Source organism: Vigna unguiculata, chromosome 2, assembly GCF_037176805.1.
Source record: "Vigna unguiculata cultivar grain cowpea cultivar isolate G323 ecotype 2 chromosome 2, ASM3717680v1, whole genome shotgun sequence".
In the NCBI taxonomy this organism is placed as follows: domain Eukaryota; kingdom Viridiplantae; phylum Streptophyta; class Magnoliopsida; order Fabales; family Fabaceae; genus Vigna; species Vigna unguiculata.
This window is the reverse complement of record NC_140793.1, coordinates 7,188,784-7,211,869: the sequence shown is the minus strand read 5'-3', so window position 1 is coordinate 7,211,869 and position 23,086 is coordinate 7,188,784. Positions and strand designations below refer to the sequence as shown.

General features: G+C 32.4%; 1 protein-coding gene and 3 pseudogenes across 1 annotated transcript; 2 read left to right on the top strand and 2 right to left on the bottom strand.

The window, feature by feature from the left end:
- Window positions 1–602: 602 nt before the first annotated feature.
- Window positions 603–2,615, bottom strand: LOC146888288 (uncharacterized; annotated as a pseudogene).
- A 6,685-nt stretch (window positions 2,616–9,300) lies between these two features.
- Window positions 9,301–10,123, bottom strand: LOC114174277 (uncharacterized). The gene is made up of 2 exons (XM_028059091.2): window positions 9,699–10,123; window positions 9,301–9,542 (listed from the first exon to the last, which is right to left on the bottom strand). The coding sequence occupies exons 1-2, from the start codon at window positions 10,029–10,031 to the stop codon at window positions 9,363–9,365; spliced, it is 513 nt and encodes a 170-aa protein (XP_027914892.1). The 5' UTR covers window positions 10,032–10,123; the 3' UTR covers window positions 9,301–9,362.
- A 1,519-nt stretch (window positions 10,124–11,642) lies between these two features.
- On the top strand, window positions 11,643–13,533 carry LOC146888287 (uncharacterized; annotated as a pseudogene).
- Window positions 13,534–19,708: 6,175 nt separating this feature from the next.
- On the top strand, window positions 19,709–22,266 carry LOC146888286 (uncharacterized; annotated as a pseudogene).
- The last annotated feature ends 820 nt before the right edge of the window (window positions 22,267–23,086 follow it).

Below are 23,086 nucleotides of genomic sequence, written 5' to 3'. Positions count from 1 at the left end.
TTTATGTTGGGGTTATGTTAGGGTTTGTGAGGGTTTGGGATAAGGTTAGTGTTTGGGCTTTATAGTTAATTAGGGTTTGAGGGGTCGGGGTTGGGGTTATGGTTAGGATTTTGAGGGGTTGTGTTTTGGGTTTGTGTAGGGTTATGGGTAGGGTTTAGATGTCCCTATACAAAATTGAGGAATTAAGTTGATGATGGTATAATTATTACAAGAGAGGATCACAATAAAAAATTTCCAAGGTCCAAGACAAACTAGGGTAAGTAGTAGACTACAAGGGTACCATTATCTAAAGGATAAATCAAAACTACAAAGATAAATTTATAGATTAAAAATTTGTTACATGTGTGGAATATATATTCTACATGTGTGTAAATAACATATGAATAGGAAACAAAAAATATTAACTAAGATTCACCGAAGTTAATCCATGTAATTAAAACCAAAAACAAACTTAGCCATAATTCTTATCGTCACTACCAAATTTTGTCAAACCTAAGGCCAGAAGACGTAAATTTGTTTTTCGTGAAGAAATATATTGTAGAATAAACACTAAAGTAATCATCGATGTCAAAATTCATGTCTCAAATATCATATTAAAGTGTTTAGTTTGTTGCTACTTGAGCTGAAAGGTAATTTGAACGAAGTAGTCCTGGCCAGAAACTTCAATCTTAGTGTTCTTAAGCACTTGCACAACTTCTTCCACCTTCGTAGAAAGAGCCTCTAACGATTCCAGAAGAACAAAAAATTCTCCATTGTCCATCTCTAAAAGCATACCTGTTATTTTTGCTTTTAGGCTAGGCTGCTCAAAGATATCACACTAAACACACTATGAGAATTTAAAAACTTAATCTAACAACAAAAAGGAAAAGAGAATAGTATATTTCTATGACTTTAGTTTTTGAACAAGCATGTAAAGATGCTCTCCGAGTATCCTTTTGTTGCTCGAGAGAAGCCCTTTGCTCGAGAGAAGCCCATATAAGCAAGCTATGTAGCATTTCCGGCCCCTAGGACCCCCTACCAGAATTTGAACTAGCAAATGAGGAACCATATTGATTTTCCATTTCACGCTGGCATCCATTAGGTATATACTTAAGTTGTCCGGTTCTCTTCAAAAGATAGAAACTTCATAAATAAGAACTTTCAACACATGTAAAGAAAGGGATTGGCTTGTATTGAAATGAAATCCAACTATTTTCATTTATTTTATATTAAAAACTAGACAAACAACAATTATCTAACTAGTCTTGGTTTTAAGTTCAGTTTCTAAATGTAAGTGGCACTAGCACCATTGTATTTGTTTTTATAATGTTCCTTGAAATGACATTTATTGTAGCAAAGTAAATAAAAAAGGGAGCAAAACAAACAAAAAGAAAGGGCAAAGTTGTTAAGTACTTGAGTCTCATGAAGAGATCATTGACTGAGAAGTCTGCTGGCCTTATTGCAAATAAGTACCAGACTGAGTATTTCCTTGTGATGCTGAATGCCCATTCAACCTGCCCCTATTTTTCCTATGCTACCTATTATTGTAAGAAAGCCATTAGCTCCCCATCCTGGCCTCAATGCAAGAGGTTGATACATCAATCTAGCTCGAGGAGGCACATGTGAAATGACAACAATAGTTGCATAAAAATGAGTGTATCCACCAAAGAAAGGAAATAAAAAATCTACATGGCATTGTAAAATTCTAATATATATTATTATATTATTAAAGCAAAGGAAGAATCATTGTCCCTCCCTCTCACCTCTTCTTCGCCACTCTTACTATGTTAACGATTCTTTTTTGCTTTTGTGCCTCTTACTTGATCATTGTCGACCTGCCTTTTTCACGCAATAGTAGCACCATAAGCTTCTCTTCTCGGCCTTTCTTTTTTCTTTCCTTTTTATTTTTTCAACATTTTCCCATTACATAATAAAAACTCGAAACCTCTTACTATACAAAATTATACATCAAGAAATTTAAACATAACGTGTAGAAAGTCTATGCAGTAAAAGAGTGCATGATTTCGGTATATTATGCCAACACATAAGAAACTCTCAGCAAGAATCCCTTTAGAAACAACTAAGAACCAATTTTCAAAACAAAGGTTTGTCTAGCAAATACCTTAATAAACAAGTTTCCAATAGTGCTCTTCCTCGCGTCAGAATCGTGACACGACCACATCCCTCTCATCATTTTTCCATTCAGCAACGTATGATTCTTAGTTTGGATTACACGAATTGTTATAGCAAACACCATTTCAGTAACACGATAAACAAACCCACAAACCCAAAGATATCGATCAACATATATTCATCGCTCTCTTTCATTCAACAATGTTTTTATATATAATATCATAACGAGAAATTAATTAATCTAGAAACATACGAAGATCAAGGTTTCAAGAAAAGAAAATGAAGCATAATTACGTCAAACCTAAACAAAGAAAAGGTGAATGAGGAGAAACAAAATTGACGTCTAAGGGATTTGCCAGTGGAGGAGTCTTTGCAGGCGCGAACAAAGTTAAGGCTCTTGAACTCAAAGAATGCGTCGATGAGGTGGCTATCGAGATGTTAGGATGGAGGTTGCCGACGTAGAGCGGCGCCAAAAAGACGATGACCGATGAAGGAACCGCCATGGATAAATCTGTCGAGCGAGAGAGAGTATACAAGGAAAGAGAAGGCACCATCATAAGGGATTGTTTGTGTTCACTGGAACAGAACAAAAAACATTGGTGGTGAGGAGAGTGAGAGAAGAAAGAAGAGGGAAAGAGTGTGATACCATTTGATGATATTGGTGAGACAAAGGATCAGAGAGATAGAAAGACAAAGAGATAGAGATTGTTGTGTTTATGCTTATGAGAGTGATTGAGTGCAGAAGGATTCTACATGCATGGTTGTTAGGTGCTAATAAAGCATCCTCTTCATCCCACACGCACCTTGGTCGAGTGTCATTAACACTCCTCTTCGCTTTTCAATTTTTCATCATTTGTTACTTACTATGCAAATTCATCGCTCATCAACAAAAGTCAATGCCTTTTGGATAAGTTTGCCCATATTATCTATTTTTAAACAAAGTATTCAAACCATTAATAAATCTATTTACCGTAAACTTTCCACATGTACTCTATCTTAATGTTTGTAAGTTTGGACGAAATGGTTGGAATTATTACCTCTAGTTTGTATTTAACTAATACCACTATTCCATGTTAAATATATGGATAACGATTGTTTGACGTCATTTTCTTTTACTCACTTTTGACACTGTCTATGTGTCACCAATAATAATCGATTTTCATTTTTTTTCTTGTTCACACACGTGTTGCAGTTTTAGGTGGGAAATTTGGGAATTAAGAGAGTCGCGGAATGAAAAGTTCAAACTTTTGCCAAAGAAAGTTTGTTGGGAAATCTCGTTGAAGAAACCACCAAAAGTTCTAACTTTCTGATTTTTAAATGTCTGTAGTGGAATGAAAAGGTGAATGCTTTGTTGGTTCATTTTGGCACCGGAATGAAAAGGTGAAACCTTTAGCATGGAGATTTGATATCAACCAACTAAAAAGAAGGGCATTTTATTGTGAATGTGTGGGTTTCTACCTTGAAAGCTTTCGTCTTGGTCCCTTGTTTGTTTAGAGGAGAGCATTTTGAAGAAGGACAAAGCTCCTTAAAGAACAAAAAATTTGGATTTAGATATAATCGTTGGTGTGGTGTCCTTTGGTGGTTGGCTTTTTTTATAGGTGTGTCGTACATTATGGTGGACCTGTGGTGGGCTTGGTGCTTCGATTTTGTTATGTTCCTATTGACGAAAACAAAATGGGGCAATCTGGAATGAAATCCTTAAGTAGGAAGATCTAGAATACTTGTGGGGACCCATGTTCAAAATACTGAGGAGTTATATTGTCTTTTATGTACATTTTGTGCAGTTCTTGGTTAAATAATAAATGACCAGGGTTGTCCCAATAGCAAACGCATGTGACAATAATGAACTTCAAAGTACTTCAACCTTCAAACTATAACCTTCAAAGTACAACAAATGCATGAATACCTTGAAACACTTCTTATTGTTTGTTGAAAATGTTAACTATGTAAGTCTTCTATAAATGTGGGGACGCACGTTCAAATAAAAGGGGACCCGTTTTGTTGTTTTTTCACATCAGTTGATATTCAAAGGTATATAAGGACGACTTATTTCAATTTAAAAAACACATGTCAAATTCACGACCTCGAACTTTAAGTACATTTAACTCACCTTTAAGTCACCAAGAATTGTGAAGAGAAACACATTCAGCGATGAATAAGGTCAATTGCCATATGTGAAGAGAAACGCTTAAAGAAGTGGGGATTTTTTTTTGCACAAGTCATTCATTTTTTCTTCAACTTAAACCACAAACAATGAAAAACAAACTATTTAATATAAGTCATTTTTATTAGGTTGGACAGGCGACGATCATTCACAGAATGACATTCATAACCAACTTTTTTCACTTTCACAAATAAACAATTGAAATGGTAATGTTAGTAGCCATGACCTAATAAGTGGTGACTGAAGCTTTAGTCTTTGCACATGGTTTTAAGTAGTTTAAAAGTAAGTTCAACCACAACTAATGTAACACCCTATGCGGATTACTTGATAAAAAAAATACCAATACCATTTCTTTGCAATTAAAATAAATAGATAAAGTTTCAAGCATGGGAAAATTTAAAAATTATATCGCTGCAGTTCAATTACACTAATCTATCCTTATTTGAAGTCCATAGTCGAGAAGAGCATCATAAAAGCTTATTACAAAATATTTGAAATTAAAACTTAGAGTAAATTCCTTATAGTCTACCATGCTCTGTCTCTAAGAATCAACGTCCTCACCTGGATTCACATTTGTTCCCGCGTGACAAGTCACATGATCATCGTCAAACACAAGCAGAAAGAGTGAGCTGAGAAAGAAAAATAACACAATTAATATATATATATATATATATATATATATATATATAATGAGAATTCACCCCCTACCCATTCTAACTCAACCAATTTCTCAGTTCATTGACTCTTGTATAGCGTTTCACCCTAAATCTCATAACCTATATGAGAAATATCCATTCACAACTTTGGTCCTTAGGGATTATCATGCTTCCACGAACCTACCTGCTCGTAATCCAACTCTACGGACCTCCCCACCTGTAGTCCAACTCTACGAACCTGTCCGCTCGCAGTCCAACATGCGTGAACACCTACTATGAACCTCCTCGCTCAGAGCAGCCTCAAGTGTGAGCACGAAACATACGAACCTTCCAACTCATATCCCCATACAAGAGTACAACAGATACAGACCTCACCGCCCACATTAATCATGCATTTCCAACCTCTGTTACGAACCACAAATATAATAGTATAATAGTATAATATCTCTAACATAACTTTACGTATAGAAATAGATTTAAAGGTTATGTTACCTATTTCTCTATATCTCATGATGGCACCACGTCATATGCCATTTGCTATCGTTAAGGACAAAAAGAAAACCTCACACATTAACTCAATTCAACTTTAACTAACTTTTTCCAATAAATGAACACTAACACCTAATCTTTATTTTAATACTCATTTTTTAGCATTTATGTTGCACCTAATAAAATTTCATACAATCCATGCCAAAAGGTTTTCACGATGCTTAGCTTTAATCATACTATAATTACTTTTATACCAAAAGAACGATATATATCCCAAGGTTACTACCGTAAGAAACAAAATAACTCATCATTAATATAATTAAACTACTGCACCTAAAACATGTCCATTTTAAATCAACATATACGTCCTACGCCTTATTGCACCAATTTTAAGTTCACGTATTCATGTAAGACATCAACAGAGAAAAATAAAAATCAAATAAAGCATACAAAATTTTCTTTGATTAACTAATTTATGTGTGACCTCCTATACTATCTTAACTCAAGGAAAAAAAATGAAATCAACACCTAAGAGAATTTCCTATGAACCTTTTAGTATAAAATAAACGTACTAGACTGCAGCTGCACCGCTTCAACTCCATATCAAAATTTAATCCATTCTAAATCAACTATGCATAACTTGCAATTGATACCCACTTGACTAGTATTTCTGCACCGAACGGTTTTTGAAAAAAATTATGTAATATAGTAACCTAACATCACGCTGATTTGAGATAAAAAAAGAATCTGATAGAAGGAACCAGTGATTATCGTACCAAGTGCCATGTTTGTGGCACTTAATGTTTCATCTCAATCTTGTATAAAAGAAATGTATTATCGAAAAGAAATTATTCATAAAAAGAGTAGCTTCCCCAATCACGAAAACTTAACCCAAAAGTGTATTTCTCATCTTCTCCATGGATTTATCCATTTAAACAAATTTAAGATGATCACAAAATAATAAGAAAAAGATAGCTCCCCTTACTTGATTTCCTAGCTCCAAACAATGTCCAATAAATTCTTCCTTGCTCCCAAAGCTCCCCTCGCCTCCACTCCAACTTCCTCTCTGGATTGTAGATTCTCAACACTCAACTTGCCCCACGTTATGACTCTTTGTTTCTTCATTCACCCTTCTCTCTTACACACAAATTCAGCCCAAAATAAATAATACAAATAATAATAAAAACGAAATTAACTCAAATTCAAGGTTTATGGCCTTTTCTTTTTTATTACTACACCCCAACTGCTACCTCTTTGGTTTCTTAGGGGATTTCTACAGTTTCTAGATTTTTCCACCACTTAGAAAAAATATAAAATATAAAGAGCCTACTTACTCTAGCCAAGATTCAAACCCACATCTTTCCAACACATGCACACCAATAAATTATCACATTATTCATGTCAATTCACACATTCATACAAGCTTAAACCATGCTTCCACATTCACAATATTTTGGTAGAATAAAACAATATTAAAGTATCACACTAATAGCACACACAAGACTCGAACCCAAATCTTCTTATAATAGCCAAGTACTCTTAAGCACTATAAGCATATGCAATGTTGCAAAAAGCATAACATATAAAGGTGCAGGTGCTCCACTGTATAAACCCACCAAGCCACAAAACTCTAACCGCCAAGTATCTAAGCTTCTTCATTCATTCCTCTCTAAAATCCTCCAACTTCCACAACTACTACTTGACATGGCTCAAAGCTTAAGCAAAAAAATATGGAACTAGGTTCGTTGGGTCTGGTCAGGTTGGGCACGGATAGTACCTATCGCAACAAAAACACCTAACCATTATCCTTTGGATATCCATTTAAAAAATATTCTGGATTTTTCAAAACTCACAAATATCCGAGGATACCTACGGATATTTAAAAAATGATGTTTTATAAATTTTTATAATAAAATCTAAATAAAATTACAATAAAATATAAAATATAATTTTAATTTTAATTTTAATTAAATTTGATTTTAATTAAATTTTAATTTTAATTAAATTTTAATTTTAATTAAATTTTAATTAAATTTTAATTTTAATTAAATTTTAATTTTAATTTTAATTAAATTTTAATTTTAATTAAATTTAACCTAATAAAATATAAAATAAACTTTATTTTTAATTAAATTCAACTTAATAAATTATAAATTAATTTTAGACTTAAATACTATGTTAGTCATTCTTTTCATTCAGGTTTATCAATATAATATTAGTTTTTTTTCAATTAATTTACAGTTTTCGTTAATTTTGTTCAATTAAGTCATTTTTGTTAATAAAGTTCAAATTTTTAAAGACACCGTGTCCAGGTTGGACAGTTCCTATGAGATGACGATTTTTTTATTTCAAGTATGCGTTCCGACAGTTCCATGAGCCACCGTTGTTGCCACCCACATTGGTCACCACCGGAGACTTTTTCGGCATGTCGTTCCACCATGTGCTTCCAAGTTTTCAGACCTTCTTCCATGTTGAAACCTAGAGAGTAACAAACGCAACATTCACAACCTCCACACAACACTCACACACAATATCTCACAAAAAACTTCATAATTAGTACATATTTTAATTTTGAATTATAAATTGAATTTTATTCTTAAAATATTTATTTAATTAGGATTTGTGAAAATTAAGTTTTTTGAACTTGTGAAATAAAAAGTGTTTTTTAATTATATAAATTATTTTTAAATATTTTAATATTTGATCATATTGTTCAAGTTAAGATTAGACGCATTTAAGATGTAAAAATAAGTAAATTAATTAAAGATACAAACCTGTCTGGAATAAGAATAAAACCAACAAATTTCGGAAAATTGTTTTCTCCACTCCATAATTTACATTATAAGAGATTGATTGTGTTGAGATTATTTAAATTTCTATTACAGGTTAACTTTGTCTTACACTTAAAACCATTAAAAATGTGTTTTATACATTATAGGAATGAATGTTTGTGAAGCTATTTCTGGATTCAGAAATTATTTCTAGAAAACTTGTTCTAGAATTTTTTTTTTATTCCAAAATAATTATTTTGGAATGTATTTCCGAATTTAGAAATACATTATGGAACAATTATTTCGAAATATAAAAAGTAATTCTGGAAGGGATGTTTTGGAAGTTATTTCCATATTTAAAAATACATTTTAAAATATTTATTTTGAATTTTTTTTATATTTTGGAATGCCTATTCCAGAATATATTTAGATATTCATTTAGAAACAATTATTTTGAAAAATTTTGTTATATTTCAAAATGATTATTCCAAAATATATCTCCAAACCCAAAAATATTTTTTGAAATATTTAATCCGAAATATATTTTATATAATTTTCAAAACAAGTATTTCAAAACGTATTTTTCATATCTGAAAAATACCTTCCCAAATACCAAATTTGGAAAGTATAAAAAATAGAGTTGTAGGAAGAATATACAATTTTTTGGGGTGTAAGAAGTAAAAAGAGGGGTGCAAGAAGAAACATCCTATAAAAAAAGGAATATCCTTAGATAAGGTAGAAACACAGTCACATGATGATGAAAAAAATAGATACCACTGATTTAAGATATCTGTACAATAGAAATTCCTATATTTTACTTTCTGTTTTTTATTTTAAATATTTAAATAGAAAATAAAGAAATTTTTTTATTCCAGAAAAACTTTATACAAGAATTGATGGGTCTATTTTTGTTTATTTTGAGCAGTTTTATCAGTAAGAGATTACAACTAAATCCGATTCGCGTAAAAAATTCAAAATTTTAAAACAATAAATTTGTAATTTTTTTTGTATGATGTTTAATTTTTTTTATTTTCATCCGGTATAGGACTTAGACCTGTATTTGGATTATTTCTAACAAAAATGAAATTTTTATAATTGCAAAAGAAAATAAAACAAAAACTATTATCTCATCCGGTTTGAAGAAAAAATAAGAACAAAATAGCATGGTCCTTAGTTAGAGAGAAGTTTTGTCTTGAATTCTTCCCATGTTACACCCTTTTGCAGATACTCTATATTTGAAGGATCAAAAGGTCCTTTCACTCTATCAATGGACACTATCACTGCCCTAGCTGGAACAATGCTTCTTGTTGGATCAGGTGAGGTACTGTAACTCAAGCATGAAGAAAACCCCTGGAAAGTGTTTTTGCAACCAATTTTCTCTTAGCAAATAGATTACTAGAAAATAAATTATAATTAATTATTTGTTATATAATGGATATATAAAAAAAATTATGTATTTCAAAAGTAAGTAACTTTAATTTTATTTTAAGGAATAAAGAAAATTACCTTGAAGATAAGCAATTCTACTTCCTGTTGGTCCACAAGTGTATGCACAAGAAGTGCTTCTCCTTTTGTTGACTGAGTATAAATCTCCAACTTTGTAATCTCTTCATTGTGACCATACTCTTCTTCATCTCCATCTTCATCTTCATCTTGGTATCTAATTTGCCTCCTTGCTGAACACAAAAGTGTTGTGCCTCTTTTTCTCAAATCCAAATCTTTGAGGGCAAAACACAAGTTTGAATAATTGTGAGTGAAAGTGTTAGCAAGGGAAGATGGCAATGGTGATGGTACCAACATTGTCCATGAAGAAATCATTTGAAGTGTGGTGTGGTGCATGTTGTTGCATGTGTCGTTTTTGTGTTCTCAAATTACCTTGTTTGCTCTAAAACAACCAAATGAAGGAGTTGGAGATCATGGCTTTAAGATAAGGTTTATGGAATCTATAGAGATTGGGAAATGACCCTTCTGGGTTGTTGCTTCATGCATCTCCACATTTACTAATTGCACTCTTATAAATAGAAAAAGACTAAACTACCTTTCATTACTACCACGGAGTGCAGTACCGTCACGGGAACAGATTCTGTGATTTTTCTTTGGAAAAGTCTCCATGACTTTAGTTATTTTTAATTTTTATATATATATATATATATATATATATATATATATATATATATATATATATATATATATATATATTAAATTAAAATTAATTGTTCAACACATAAAAATTAACTAAAATTATGTAAAAGAATTGTTAGATTTGTTCTTTTACGTAAAAAAGTACTGCTGTCACTCCCACAGTCATTGTTACATCCATCATTGTCGTTATTGCACAAGAAGAAAAAGAGAAAGAATGATACAGAAGAAAAAGTGAAAAAGAACACTAAAGAAGAATACGAGAGAAAATAAATAAAAAACTTGTTTTGAAACCCTTCATGTTTTGGGAAAGCTTTTTTTCAGAGTGCATTTCATATGGGGTTTTCCGGAAAATTTAATTTAGAAGGCATTATTTGTATTTTGAAAAGTTTGTTTTTAACATTCTATTATAATTTTTTTTTTCAAAATATATTTCATGTGTATAAAAACTTTTATTCTAAAATTCTCGTTCTGAAATTTTTATTCCGAAAACTACTGTAAAATTTATGTTCAGGAAAACTTTGAAAACATGTAAACTGAAAGGTACTAATACCATTATGAAAATTTTAGGGAGTGCGCGAACCAATTGTGGGGTGTAGGAAATAAAAGCCGACATGATTATGTGGGTCAGGTGAGGAAATGACGTGTTTCTTTTATTTATTGACATACCAAGCTTTCTTTTAGTTTCGTCTACGGAGTGTATGTACTATCAATTAAGGGTTAATTATCTTTTTTTTCTTTGAATTATTACTAAACTTTTGGTTTTGTCTCCTACCTAAAGTTTGCACTATTTTTGACATTTTGAATTGCATGGAATTGGTTCTCAATTTTAAACTCCGTTAGTTTGAATTAACACCTGTCAAACGAAAGGCCATCAGGATCCCGTTTTCAGTTAAGTTATATTTTGATGAATCTGTTTTGCATGTTTTAGTTAAACATTAGTAATTCTTTTAAGGCACGTGCTTTACCAATGTTTTAGTTAAACAATCTAATGCAAGGTTATGTTAGAATTAGAAAGGGGCTTTGGTAAGAACCCTAGGGACTAAACGTGGTTTGGTGAACGAAGAGAGAATCAGTGATTTGAATCCGTAATCCAAAGGTATTAACTGTAATCACAGAACGACGAAGAAGTTGGTGCTAAGTGGTTTCATTTGATCGACGAAATCACCATTTCTGAAGTAAGGTTAGTCGTTTATTATTTTTAAATTTCTTTCGTTGAATGTTTGCTTTGCTCTAGTTTGGTTGTTTTTAAAATTGGATTGTGGTTCGATTTTTCTTGTTTGTGTATTTATTTGAAATGTAGGGCTGGAAATGGGGTTCGTGGTCGCGTTCCATCACATGGGTAGGTTTAAAAGGAATAGGGGATTGGAATACGTGGGGGGTGAAATCCATGCTGTTAAAGGTATCGATCCAGATTTTTTGTCATTCTTTAAAGCATTAGGCATCCTAAAGGAGTTTAAATACAATGAAGATGTTAATTTTTGGTGGAAGGGCTCAAAACAGAGGTTGTTAAACAATCTAAGATTGTTGAGTGATGATAAGGAGGCATTAACGTTGGCTAAGTATGCAAAGGATAGGAACGAAGTGGTTGATATATATGTTCAGCATGTTCCTTGTCAGCCTGAAGTAGTTTATTTTATTGTTGGTGCTGGAATGGATGAAGAACTAGCTCAGGCAGAAGTGGGGGGTGAGGCACAACTAGGGGTTGAGGCAGAAGTAGGAGGTGAGGGTCATGTGGTTGGTGATGCATAACTTGGAAGTGAGGCACAAGTGGGTGTGAGGCACAATTGGGCAGTAAGGCACAACTGGGGTGAGGCAAAACTGGGGAGTGAGGCACAACTGAGGGGTGAGGCACAACTGGGAAGTGAGGCACAACTGGGTGGTGAAGCAGAACTGGGTGGTAAGGCAAAATTGGGGAGTGATGCACAGTTGGGGGGGTGAGGAGGATGGGATTGGTCAGGCAGATGTCGTAGTTGAGGATGAGTCTGAAAAGAATTGGGGAGTGATGCACAATTAGGGGGTGAGAAGGATGGGGTTGGTCAGGCAGATGTCGTAGTTGAGGATGAGTCTGAAAAGGATGAAGGTTCTTCTGTAGATAAACTAGACGATAGTGAAGAAGAAAGGGTGGCAGACGATGATGATGGATTTGGGATGGACATTGAGCCACCTGTTAGAAATATTGGGCCTGTTTTGGATAGGTGGAAAGCAATGAAACGAAATTCAAGCACATTGAGGACTAAAAAAGATGTTGGAGAAGGTTCATTTGTGACTAATGTTGAAGTTGGACAACATGACATAAGTGATGAATACGATACTGATGAGTTGGATTCTGATGTTGATAGTGATGTGTGTGTTGGTTGTGATGGGCCCAAATTTTCCAAATATAGAGCTGAAGATATGACAATGGACTTTAAGCTCAAATTAGGAATGGAATTTTCTTCTTTAAAGGATTTTAAGCAAGTATTAATGGAGCATAGTGTTTTAAATGGTAAAGAAGTTCAATTTGTTAAAAATGATCGGAAGAGAGTTAGGGCGGTCTGTAAAAAAAATGTGGTTTCTTAATTATGGAGAGCAAGGTTGGTGGTAGGGAAACCTTTCAAATTAAGACATTGGTTGGGCGTCATAAGTGTGGAAAGGTTTTTGGGAATAAAAATGCTAATAAGGACTGGATAGCACAAGTGTTACTAGAAAGATTTATGAATGTGGGTGTAATGACAGTGAGTCAAATTATTGACGAGATCAAGAAGACATACAGTGTTGGCATAACCCCTTGGAGGGTTGGGAAAGAAAAACAAATTGCAATGGACTGTTTGGTAGGGGATGGACAAAGACAATACGGTCGTTTACATGATTATGTAGCTAAATTGGTAAGAGTAAAGGCTGGAACATTCAAAATTAAGATAAATCAGCCTCAAGCAAGTCTGCCACCAAGGTTTAGTTGTTTCTACATGTGCTTAATAGGTTGTAAGGCTGGTTTTTTGGATGGGTGTAGGCCCTTTATAGGGTTTGATGGATGCCACTTGAAAATAGCTTATGGTGGTCAACTTTTGGTTGTAGTGGGCAGGGACCCCAATGACCAATACTATCCACTGACCTTTGTTGTCGTAGAGAATGAATGTAAATAGACGTGGAGGTGGTTTCTTTCACTCTTGTTAGAAGATATTGGGGACATTGAAAATCATCGTTGGGTTTTCATCTTAGATCAACAAAAGGTGAACTAATTACATAAATTGTTACTTAAGACTCTCATAATTAATTGATACTATATTCTTATACAAATTTTTTTTTTTTTGCAGAGACTTATGACTGTATTTGATGAAATTTTGAATGGAGTGGAGCATCGTTTTTGTTTGAGGCATCATTATAGCAATTTCAAGAAGAAATTTGGTGGTGGGGTAGTTATCAAAGACTTGATGATGGGTGCAGTAAAGGTAACTTTCTACGCAGGTTGGGAAAAAAAGATGGGTGAGTTAAGAAACATTAACCTTGAAGCATATAATTGGTTAGTTGGCATTCCTAGAAGTTCATGGTGTAAACATGCATTCAACATTTATCCTAGATGTGATGTTTTAATGAATAACCTCTTTGAGTCATTCAATAGTACTATTTTATTGGCTAGGCATAAACCAATCATTAGTATGATGGAATGGATTAGATCATACACAATGAGTAGATTTGCAACACTTAGAGAAAAATTAAATGCATATCCTTGTACTGTTATGCCTAAGCCACAAAAAAGGCTTGATAGAGAAGTGGAAAAAAGTGGGAATTGGCTTCTAGTATGGGCAAGGGGTGCTAAGTTTGAAGTAACACAATGGTTCACCATGGAGAAGTTTGTGGTAGATCTAAGTAAGCATAGTTGCACATGTTATTTTTGGGATTTGGTAGGCATACCTTGTAGACATGGTGTCGCAGCAATTAACTACAAGGTAGAAAACCCCTGAAGCTTATGTGCATGCATATTATAAAAGATATGCTTATGAGGCTTGCTATAACCCAGAAATAACCCCAACCAATGGACAACAACTTTGGCCTAAAAGCAATCAGCCTGAACTACTCCCACAAATTTATAAAACACCACCTAGGAGACCCAAAAAACTAAGAAGAAAGGAAGCAGATGAACATGTCAGTCATTCCAAACTGTCAAAGAAAAATCTCATCATGAAGTGCAGCAGGTGTAAGCAATTAGGACATAACATTAGGAGCTATAGAAAGGGAATCAGAAATAGAAAGGTAAAAACACACAGTCATATTCAATTTTTTGTTTGTTCAAAGTATACAAATCTGAATTTGTAATACATATCCAATTTACAGGGACAAACATAGAGAACTCCAACTGTGAGTGGAGCTACCAGTGTTGTAGGACCATCGAACCAGAGCTCCACTAGTAGAAGAAGATCTACACCCATGGTTGTTGCAAACATGAACAAGGGAGACAGACCACCACCAACACAAACCAGAAGCATGGCGACACAGGTCTTAGGGTCTCAAGAGAGTATTGGAACTTCTGCACAACCCACGTGAAACTGAAGGAGGAATCAAACTTTTTTTGTTGCTTTTAATGGTGGACCACTTTTTTTTATTGCAGTGGGCATAGTGATAGTGGACAACTTTTTTTATTAAAGCAATATTATAGCTTGTTGTATTCAAATTTATGGACCACTTGTCTAATGTGGAATACTTTATTCAATTCAATCCTAGGGACCATTTTGACGTTGCATTAAAGTTGAACTACTTTTTGTTGTCATAATTGATGAGGGATTTATAAAATACCCTGATTACTGCCATTTGCATGGAATATATAATGAAAAAAGTGATTTGTAATTATGTTTGTTGAACCTATAAAAATTTGCCAATATTATTGTTTCAGTCCAGTAATAGAATGAAAAAAATGATGTATGATATATAATCAATTTATACCAAAGATTCATTCCAATTTTTGTCATTTAGAAGCACTATTACTCACATTAAATGATACTATCGAAATGATGAAAAACATACAACTATTTTTATATCCAATGATACATTACTGAAAAAAAAAGGTCAATAATGATACAAATAAGAAAGCTCATGCCTGTATCATGCAATTAACAAAAGTTTTGATTTCATTCATTAAAATAAATCAGGAACACAAAACATTTCCCCATCAAAATTTAACTCAAACATACTTAACCCTTCAAGTTTCAGACATAAGTAATACCTAAACCCTAAATAGTACTAAGTACATAACTAATTACAATTCAACTTGAACAACATCATAAACACCAATACAATTGTTAATGCCCACGATAAAACAAGTAAAAATTGTAGGAATCTCCCAAACTTTTTCTCTTCTTGAAATTTCCTCTTCAACTTCTCACTTTTCTTTATCAACTCTAATATAACTTTCTCCTTTTCCAAACACATTTCATCTTCTTCAACTCGTTTTCCACCGCTATCTTGAAATTCAGATTCGTTACCTTCGAATTTGGACTCATCTTCATTAACCCATTCAAGGAAATTACAATGAGAATTCGACTGCAAAAAATAGGAAACCATTATCACATGAAACGAAATCAAGCTCGACCAATAAATATGAAATTTGTCACTTACAACCCAATTTCTACATCTCCAAAATAATCTCCCCTTGTTCTTCACAGTCGTTGCCTTTAGGAGCAACAATTTTTCTCCACACCCACACACTTTCGATGATATATCTAAGGACAATGCACAACTTTGCAACATTTTCAAACCATTATTCCTTTGCGTACAGTGAAATCCTTTGCTCTCACTCTTCATCACTCTACAACGGTCTTCAGACGTGAATGTTATTGACAACGTTTCCCTCACACCAATACGATATGCCTAAGATCCTCACCAAGGCTCCAATCCTAAAAAACAAATTTTAGGGTTTCACAAATTACCCAAATCCCTCTTTTAAAACGTTAGGAAAAATAAAAAACAACGTCTTTGTTGTAACAATATAACTCAGCTGAAAACGGGATCCTGACGTGGCCTTCTGTTTGTCAGGTGTCAATTCAAACTAACGGGAGTTTAAAATTGGGGACCAATTCCATGCAATTCAAAATGCCAGGGACTAAAATAGTGCAAACTTTAGGTGGGCGACGAAAACAAAAAATTAGCAATAGTTGAGGAACGAAAATCATATTTAAAGTTAATATTTTATAATTGAAAAATAGTGTTAGAATTATTTTTCTGAATTCCAAATATATTTATAAAATAAAGCATTTGAAACTCATTTGAGGGACAATGTCACAATGTTGTTCATTAGTTTTATTTTATTCTGAGATCAATAACGATATATTTTGGATATCACAAATTATAGATATGAAAGTTTTATAAATATGTGATAATATATAATTTTATTTTCAATTTAAAGAAAAATTTCGAACAAAACAACATTTGGGAAGGGGTGTCATAAAAAAAAGTAATGATATGTGTGTATGGGTAAAACTAATAAATTTAACCGAGGAAAAACATAAAAAGAGAGAATTGGTTTTCATTTAAATAGAATAAATAAAACGATGATAGAGGTTGTTGCTAAAAAAAAAAAATAGATGTCCTTCTTCAAGAAAAGACTTAGATTGTGCTGCAATGCTATCTTTTCCGAAATATATAAAAAAAAAAGAATTTGATCATATATTTAGGCTTTTATTCATTTTGATTTTTATATTTATTTTTTATTTAATTGAGTCGTAATATTTGTTAAAAAGAATTAATATAGTATTTTTTATTAAATTCGAATAAAAATTATTTTGAATGTGACTATAAAAGACTTAATTAGTAATTTAGTCTCTATATTTTTCTTCTAACTCAATTGAGCCTCTATAATTTTTTATAAGGAGACAATGTGATTCCTTTTTCATTCGTGTGTCTTCCATGGATCATCGATCCAAAAGTCACAAATTAGTTTATGTGTCCATCTCCAACTTGCAGTAGACAAAAATGAATATCTTGTATATGTGATCTTGGATATGAAGAAAGATATATGGGATCTAAAGGGTACAATCTTGTTGGGTTTGTATCGTCAAAGAAGAAGGATTGAACTCAAATGTGGTCACTTCTTAATTATATTAATGTTGATTTCACATAAGAGACCACATTGTCTTATTTAAACAATATAGGAACTCAATTGAATTTTCCAAAAATATATAAGGACAAAAACTAATGATGAGACTAAATATATAGAGAACAAATTACTAATTAAGTCTTTTATTAAACTATACAGTCACATTCTAAATAATGTTAACGTAAATTTAACAAAAGGACCGCATTGACTCTATCTCAATTGAGTAAAAAAAAACAAATATATGGATCAAAACGAATCAAAAGCCTAAACATATAGATCAAATTACTAATTAAACATGTAAAAAAAAATTGTTAGTTCTACTTTTGTTTCCATGAATTTTCCATTCCTTGTGGATACTATACAAAATTAGGTCACCTAATGAAATTTAACAGCACTAAATATATTTAATGAGAAATCAAATTATATATATATATATATATATATATTACTTTGATAAATTTTATTAGATCTTTAACCTTATATTTATATTTGTTTTATAATTAGATTCTTCTATGTAACTACTATGATAAAATTAAGTGGATGGATCTAATTTGTCATCAATATAATACATGAAAGAAGATTTCTAGATGACAAAGGTAAGGTGATAGTTTCCATGAATGATATTTTTTGAAATAATATAAATATATGTATTTTAAATTATTTTATTGTTTAAATTATATAAATAGTATATTTATATAATTTTGTAGAAATTATGATATCTAAATTTTTAAAGATAAATTTTAAATAAATTGAAATATAAAGTTTATAAATAGGGTTATATACTTCATCCTTTCTTTGGAGTCTTAAAAGGGAGGTATTATTTGTTGTAGTATTCAATATTTAGTGAATTAGATGGAATTTTTGTGGATTTCTTTAAGTTTTGAACGAAGACTTTCTTAGGGTAGATATTTAAATAATTTAATACCAATGAGTCATAAACAAATAATGTAAGAGATAAGACATCATTATCGGCCCAATACCTTCAAACAATACATATATGGGTTATGTGAGACTTCCAACTCCCCTTGAATTTCTAACCATCTTCCCTTAAAGTGGGTTGTTTCCACATTTGAACACCTTCCTCTCATACAAAAGTATTTTTTAAACTATATGATCCTTCTTTTGTATCGTTGTTTTATAATGGGACACACTTTCTTGAAAGTAGAGACTTTGATACAAATAGTCCTCAAACTTTAAGATTCTTCACCTATCTTATATCACTATCAATTGAGTTGTCACCAAGATGAATCAAACTCTGATACCACCTTCAATTGGATATGCACAATTGTCTTTTTCCAAAATTTCCTTCATCTTCAGTTTTCAAGTGCGAAATTATTCACATTAAACTTCTTTATCTCATATTTTGGTGCCATTGTTTTAAAATTGACTTATGTTTTCACTATGAATAGTACTGTCTACTGGAGCAATGATGGTAGACCGTGAACTAATACACCAATTATGTTCCCTAGAAAGAGAGGTGTGTCACCAATGAACATACTTAAATGTCAAGTTTTTCTTGGAAAAAAATTATCGATATGTGCATTTTCACACTACCACACTCTAATCCAATAGCAAGAATAGTTATTTTCTTATGTGAAATCAAACTAGTCTCAATCACAGAGCATACTCATATTTTTCTATGGCATTATTCTAGCGACAATAACAACGAAATACAACTATGTGTTAGAAATATTAATATAATTTAAAAATAAAATAAAATAAAATATTCTTGTTACTGATGTTTTAATATAATGTTAATTCCAGAGTTAAATTATATTTATTTGTAAACAATTTTTTATTTTTTTCATTGATTAGAAATTATTTTTGGTTTAAACCAGTTTGATGGTTATTTACTCTTGTGTCTCCCTTTTTCACCTATAAATACCACCAAGTTGCATGAGAAAAGACACAACAAACACTAGAGTTATCTCTCTCAAAAGTGTTCTTCTTTTCTTCTCTATATTATCTCTTAAAATAATGGTGTTCATAATGTTCAGAGATCCTTCGCTGCACTTGATCGATCAGGTTGTTGTATCTTGGGGGAGGAGCGCATAATATTGAGTATTACCCTGTGTAGTAGGGGCGTTTTCTCTCTAAGGATAGCGCTCTGCATGACTCAACCTAAACTTTCTATATCCTTTCCTCATTTACATATTTACATTATCTTATATTGTTATTGTTTGTTATAAGAATAATTTAACTTGATCATCTCTTTTATCCATATCTCTATCTTGTTTTCGATTTATCATTATTTTATTTTCAACGTCTTTCTAACATTCTTAGAGAGAAAAGTTAAATTTTTTTTATTATGTTTGCCATGGATATGATTAATTCACTCTCAAGTAAGCCTGAAAAATTTACGAGTGAAAATAGGATTATTTTCTATGATTTCTAAAGCTACTGATTCTTCTATCATCTTGAGTGTTTCTTCAACTTCTTCTTTTGATGCTTTCGATAAAGATATTTTATATAATGGACATATTTTAAGTGCTTTATCGGATAATATTTATAAAATATTTTACCACACCAAAACTTCTATTGAGTTATAGGAAGCACTTGAACTTAAATATGTATCTGCAGAAAAAGGTTTATCTAGATATTCTTGTGAAAAAATTGTTGAATTTCAAATGGTTGATAATAAACTCATTTATGATCATATTCATGAGTTTGAAAATATTGTCTATGACATGAAATTAAAAAAATATTATTTTACCAAACATTATGCTTGTGGCTCTTTTGATCTCAAAGTTGCCTCCTTCTTGGTCTGATTGTGCTTGAAATTTAAAACATAAGCCTGAAAATTTCTCTTTTGATGATTTGCTTGTGTGTCTTTGTATTGAGGAAAAACATCATTTTTTCTCAAAATTTTGTTCAAAATTCTAAGTCTAAAGCCTATTTTGTTGAGAATTCTAATAAATCTAAGAACTCTTATAAGCCTAATCCTAAACCATTCAAAAGACATGGTTTTAATAAAAATAAGTTTGCAAAAAAACCTTTTTTCTTTACATTGAAAATTAGATTGCAATAATAAAGTGCAGAATTACAAAAAGTTTGTGCCAGTATGAAGAAAAAAAGCAACAAATCACAACCATTGATGGCATGAAAACAAATCGGTACCTGAACTAGTATAATAAAGTGGAAGTATATGAAACATTCTTAAGTTTTGTTATGGCAAAATAAAACTAACATAATTAGCCAGCAGATAAAACAATATACAAAGTTCAACAGTTATGGAAGGTCACATTTGAGACTTAAGAGAGTTCTTTCCAATATGCTAAACATATAAAACTTGTATAAATCATGCACAAAGTTCTTTCCTGGTTGTTTTCTCTTAATATTGTTTTCTTTGACAGATCATGGCATGAAACATGTTTGATCTAAGTGGGAGGAAGGGTGCAAATATTTTACTTAATCATGACTTTTCTAGAGGGTTGGACTCTTGGCATCTCAATTCCCGCACTGGCTATGTAATTTTAGCTGAATAGGGTGCTCAAGGAGGAATTCTGAGGGAGTTGGGTGCAAATTATGCTATTTATCATTGACAGAAAGGAATGCTGACAAGGTCTTGAGCAAGACATCACAGACAAAATTTCCACTGGTTACATTTACACAGTTTTGGCTTGTGTGGGAGTATCCAATCTTTCTTAGGGATCTAGTGATGTTCTAGCTACTTTGAAACTCGAATATCATGATTCAGCTACTAGTTACTTGTTCATTGGAAGGTATGAATTTTTGTGATTTCATTGTATGTTCTTCCTTGTATTAAAGAAATTCTGGAAAACTCCCTTACATTACCATGATTTTTCTGCAGAACTTCTGATAATAAGGATAGCTAGGAGAAGTTGGAAGGGGAATTCTCATTGTCAATTATGCCTAATCGTGTTATTCCAACTCTGCTTTAGTTTTTAACTTTCCAACATGTTATTGTTTGTCTTTCAAAATTAATGGAAGTTTAAGCAACCAAATACAAATGGATTCTGAGTTCAAACACAAATTACAGAAGAAACTCTGAAAAATCACTATTTACTCAATAAAATTAGTGTTCCACTAAAATTTTCCCTAGTCCCTCTTGTTAGAATCCAAGTGTGAGTCTAAGTCCCACATTGACCAAAATTGAGAAAGTAGAGCACTATATAAGAATCAAGACCCATAAACCCATTGCCTTAAGGTTTTGGGTTGAGAGTGGTGTCAATGCCTTATGTGGTTGGGCTCAGGTCTCATTGGTGTGTTGTATCTTCCCAGTGAAACCCCCTCTGTAAAACCTGACAAGTGGTATTAGAGCCGATGGTTAAAACCGGCTCAAACGAGTGCAGTATGGTCCTAGTATCGAAAGTCTTCCTGGCAAAGGTCCCAGGTAAGGGTTCCAGGTAAAGTGTGTCCCGTTAAGAATAACGGCGGTATAGAAAAGGACAGAAAAGGAGTACTCGTGGTTGGGCAGCTTCCGCTGGAGGGGGAGTGTACCAATGTGGTTGAAGGGACTCACCCTTGAGGGGGAGATTGTTAGGAATCCAAGTGTGAGTCTAAGTCCCACATTGACCAAAAATAAGAAAGTAGAGCACTATATAAGAATCAAGACCCATAAACCCATTGCCTTAAGGTTTTGGGTTGAGAGTGGTGTCAATGCCTTATGTGGTTGGGCTCTTGTCTCATTGGTGTGTTGTATCTCCCCAGTGAAACCCCCTCTGTAAAACCTGACACCTCTGCCATTGCCAAACCCTTAATTGATAGTGCCCACTTGAAATATCGATGTTGTTGTGCTTGGAGAATGCGAATGTTGTTGCTGTAGTGGTTGGAGACATAGGTGTTTCTACTGTGGTTGGAGACGTAGCTACTTCTGCTGTGGTAGGAGACGAGGCTTTCGCGTGAGGGTTATAAATGAAAAGAAAACACGAATGCGAAAGATTGTATGGCATGAGGGAATTTTTTTATGATACATAGACCACACTTTTTTGCATAAACGCTCTCAATTGATTACAAAACGCTATCTATTTCATCTATTTAAAATGATTTATTTATTTTTAAATATAAATGAAACATACATAGTGCCTTTCTGAAAAAAACAATATATATGTATACCCATTCTAACAACGCTTACCTAATAAAGCGCTATCTTTTTGTCGGCATCTTCATTTATAGCATTTAATTATAGAAGCGTTGTCTATAGTGCGCTATCTATTATTAAATTTGGCGTAGTGTTTAAATTAAGTCCTATGCCTTTTTCTTCTAATAAAATATTTGATAGTTCTTCATTGATTATTACTAATGTTGAAAGTTGTGGTATGTAGCATGCTAGACTAGGTCATATAAATTTAAATTCTATTAGAAGAATGATGTCTCTTAATCTCATTCCTAAATATTCTATTTACTTGAAGAAAAAATGTGAAATATGTGTTTAATCAAAGCAACCAAGAAAACCTTCCCATACATGCATGAAAAAGGAAACCAATTTACTTGAATTGATATATAGTAATGTATGTGATAACAATGATGTTTTAACACGTGGTGGTAAAAGATATTTTATTATTTTTATTGATGATTTTCTAAATATTGTTATATGTATTTAATAAACCGCAAACATGAATTTTTTGAAAAATTCAAAAGATATAATCTGAGGTAGAAAGTCAATTAGAAAGAAAAATTAAGATCCTTCGTTTTGATAGAGGGGGTGAATATACGTCTTTAGAAA

What these genes read in the sequence shown, in the direction of transcription:
- LOC114174277 (XM_028059091.2), bottom strand. Translation starts at nt 10,031, where the DNA reads ATGCACCACACCACACTTCAAATGATTTCTTCATGGACAATGTTGGTA. An exon ending in TAGAATTGCTTATCTTCAAG is followed by an intron (nt 9,543 to 9,698) that starts GTAATTTTCTTT and finishes AACACTTTCCAG; the next exon opens with GGGTTTTCTTCATGCTTGAG.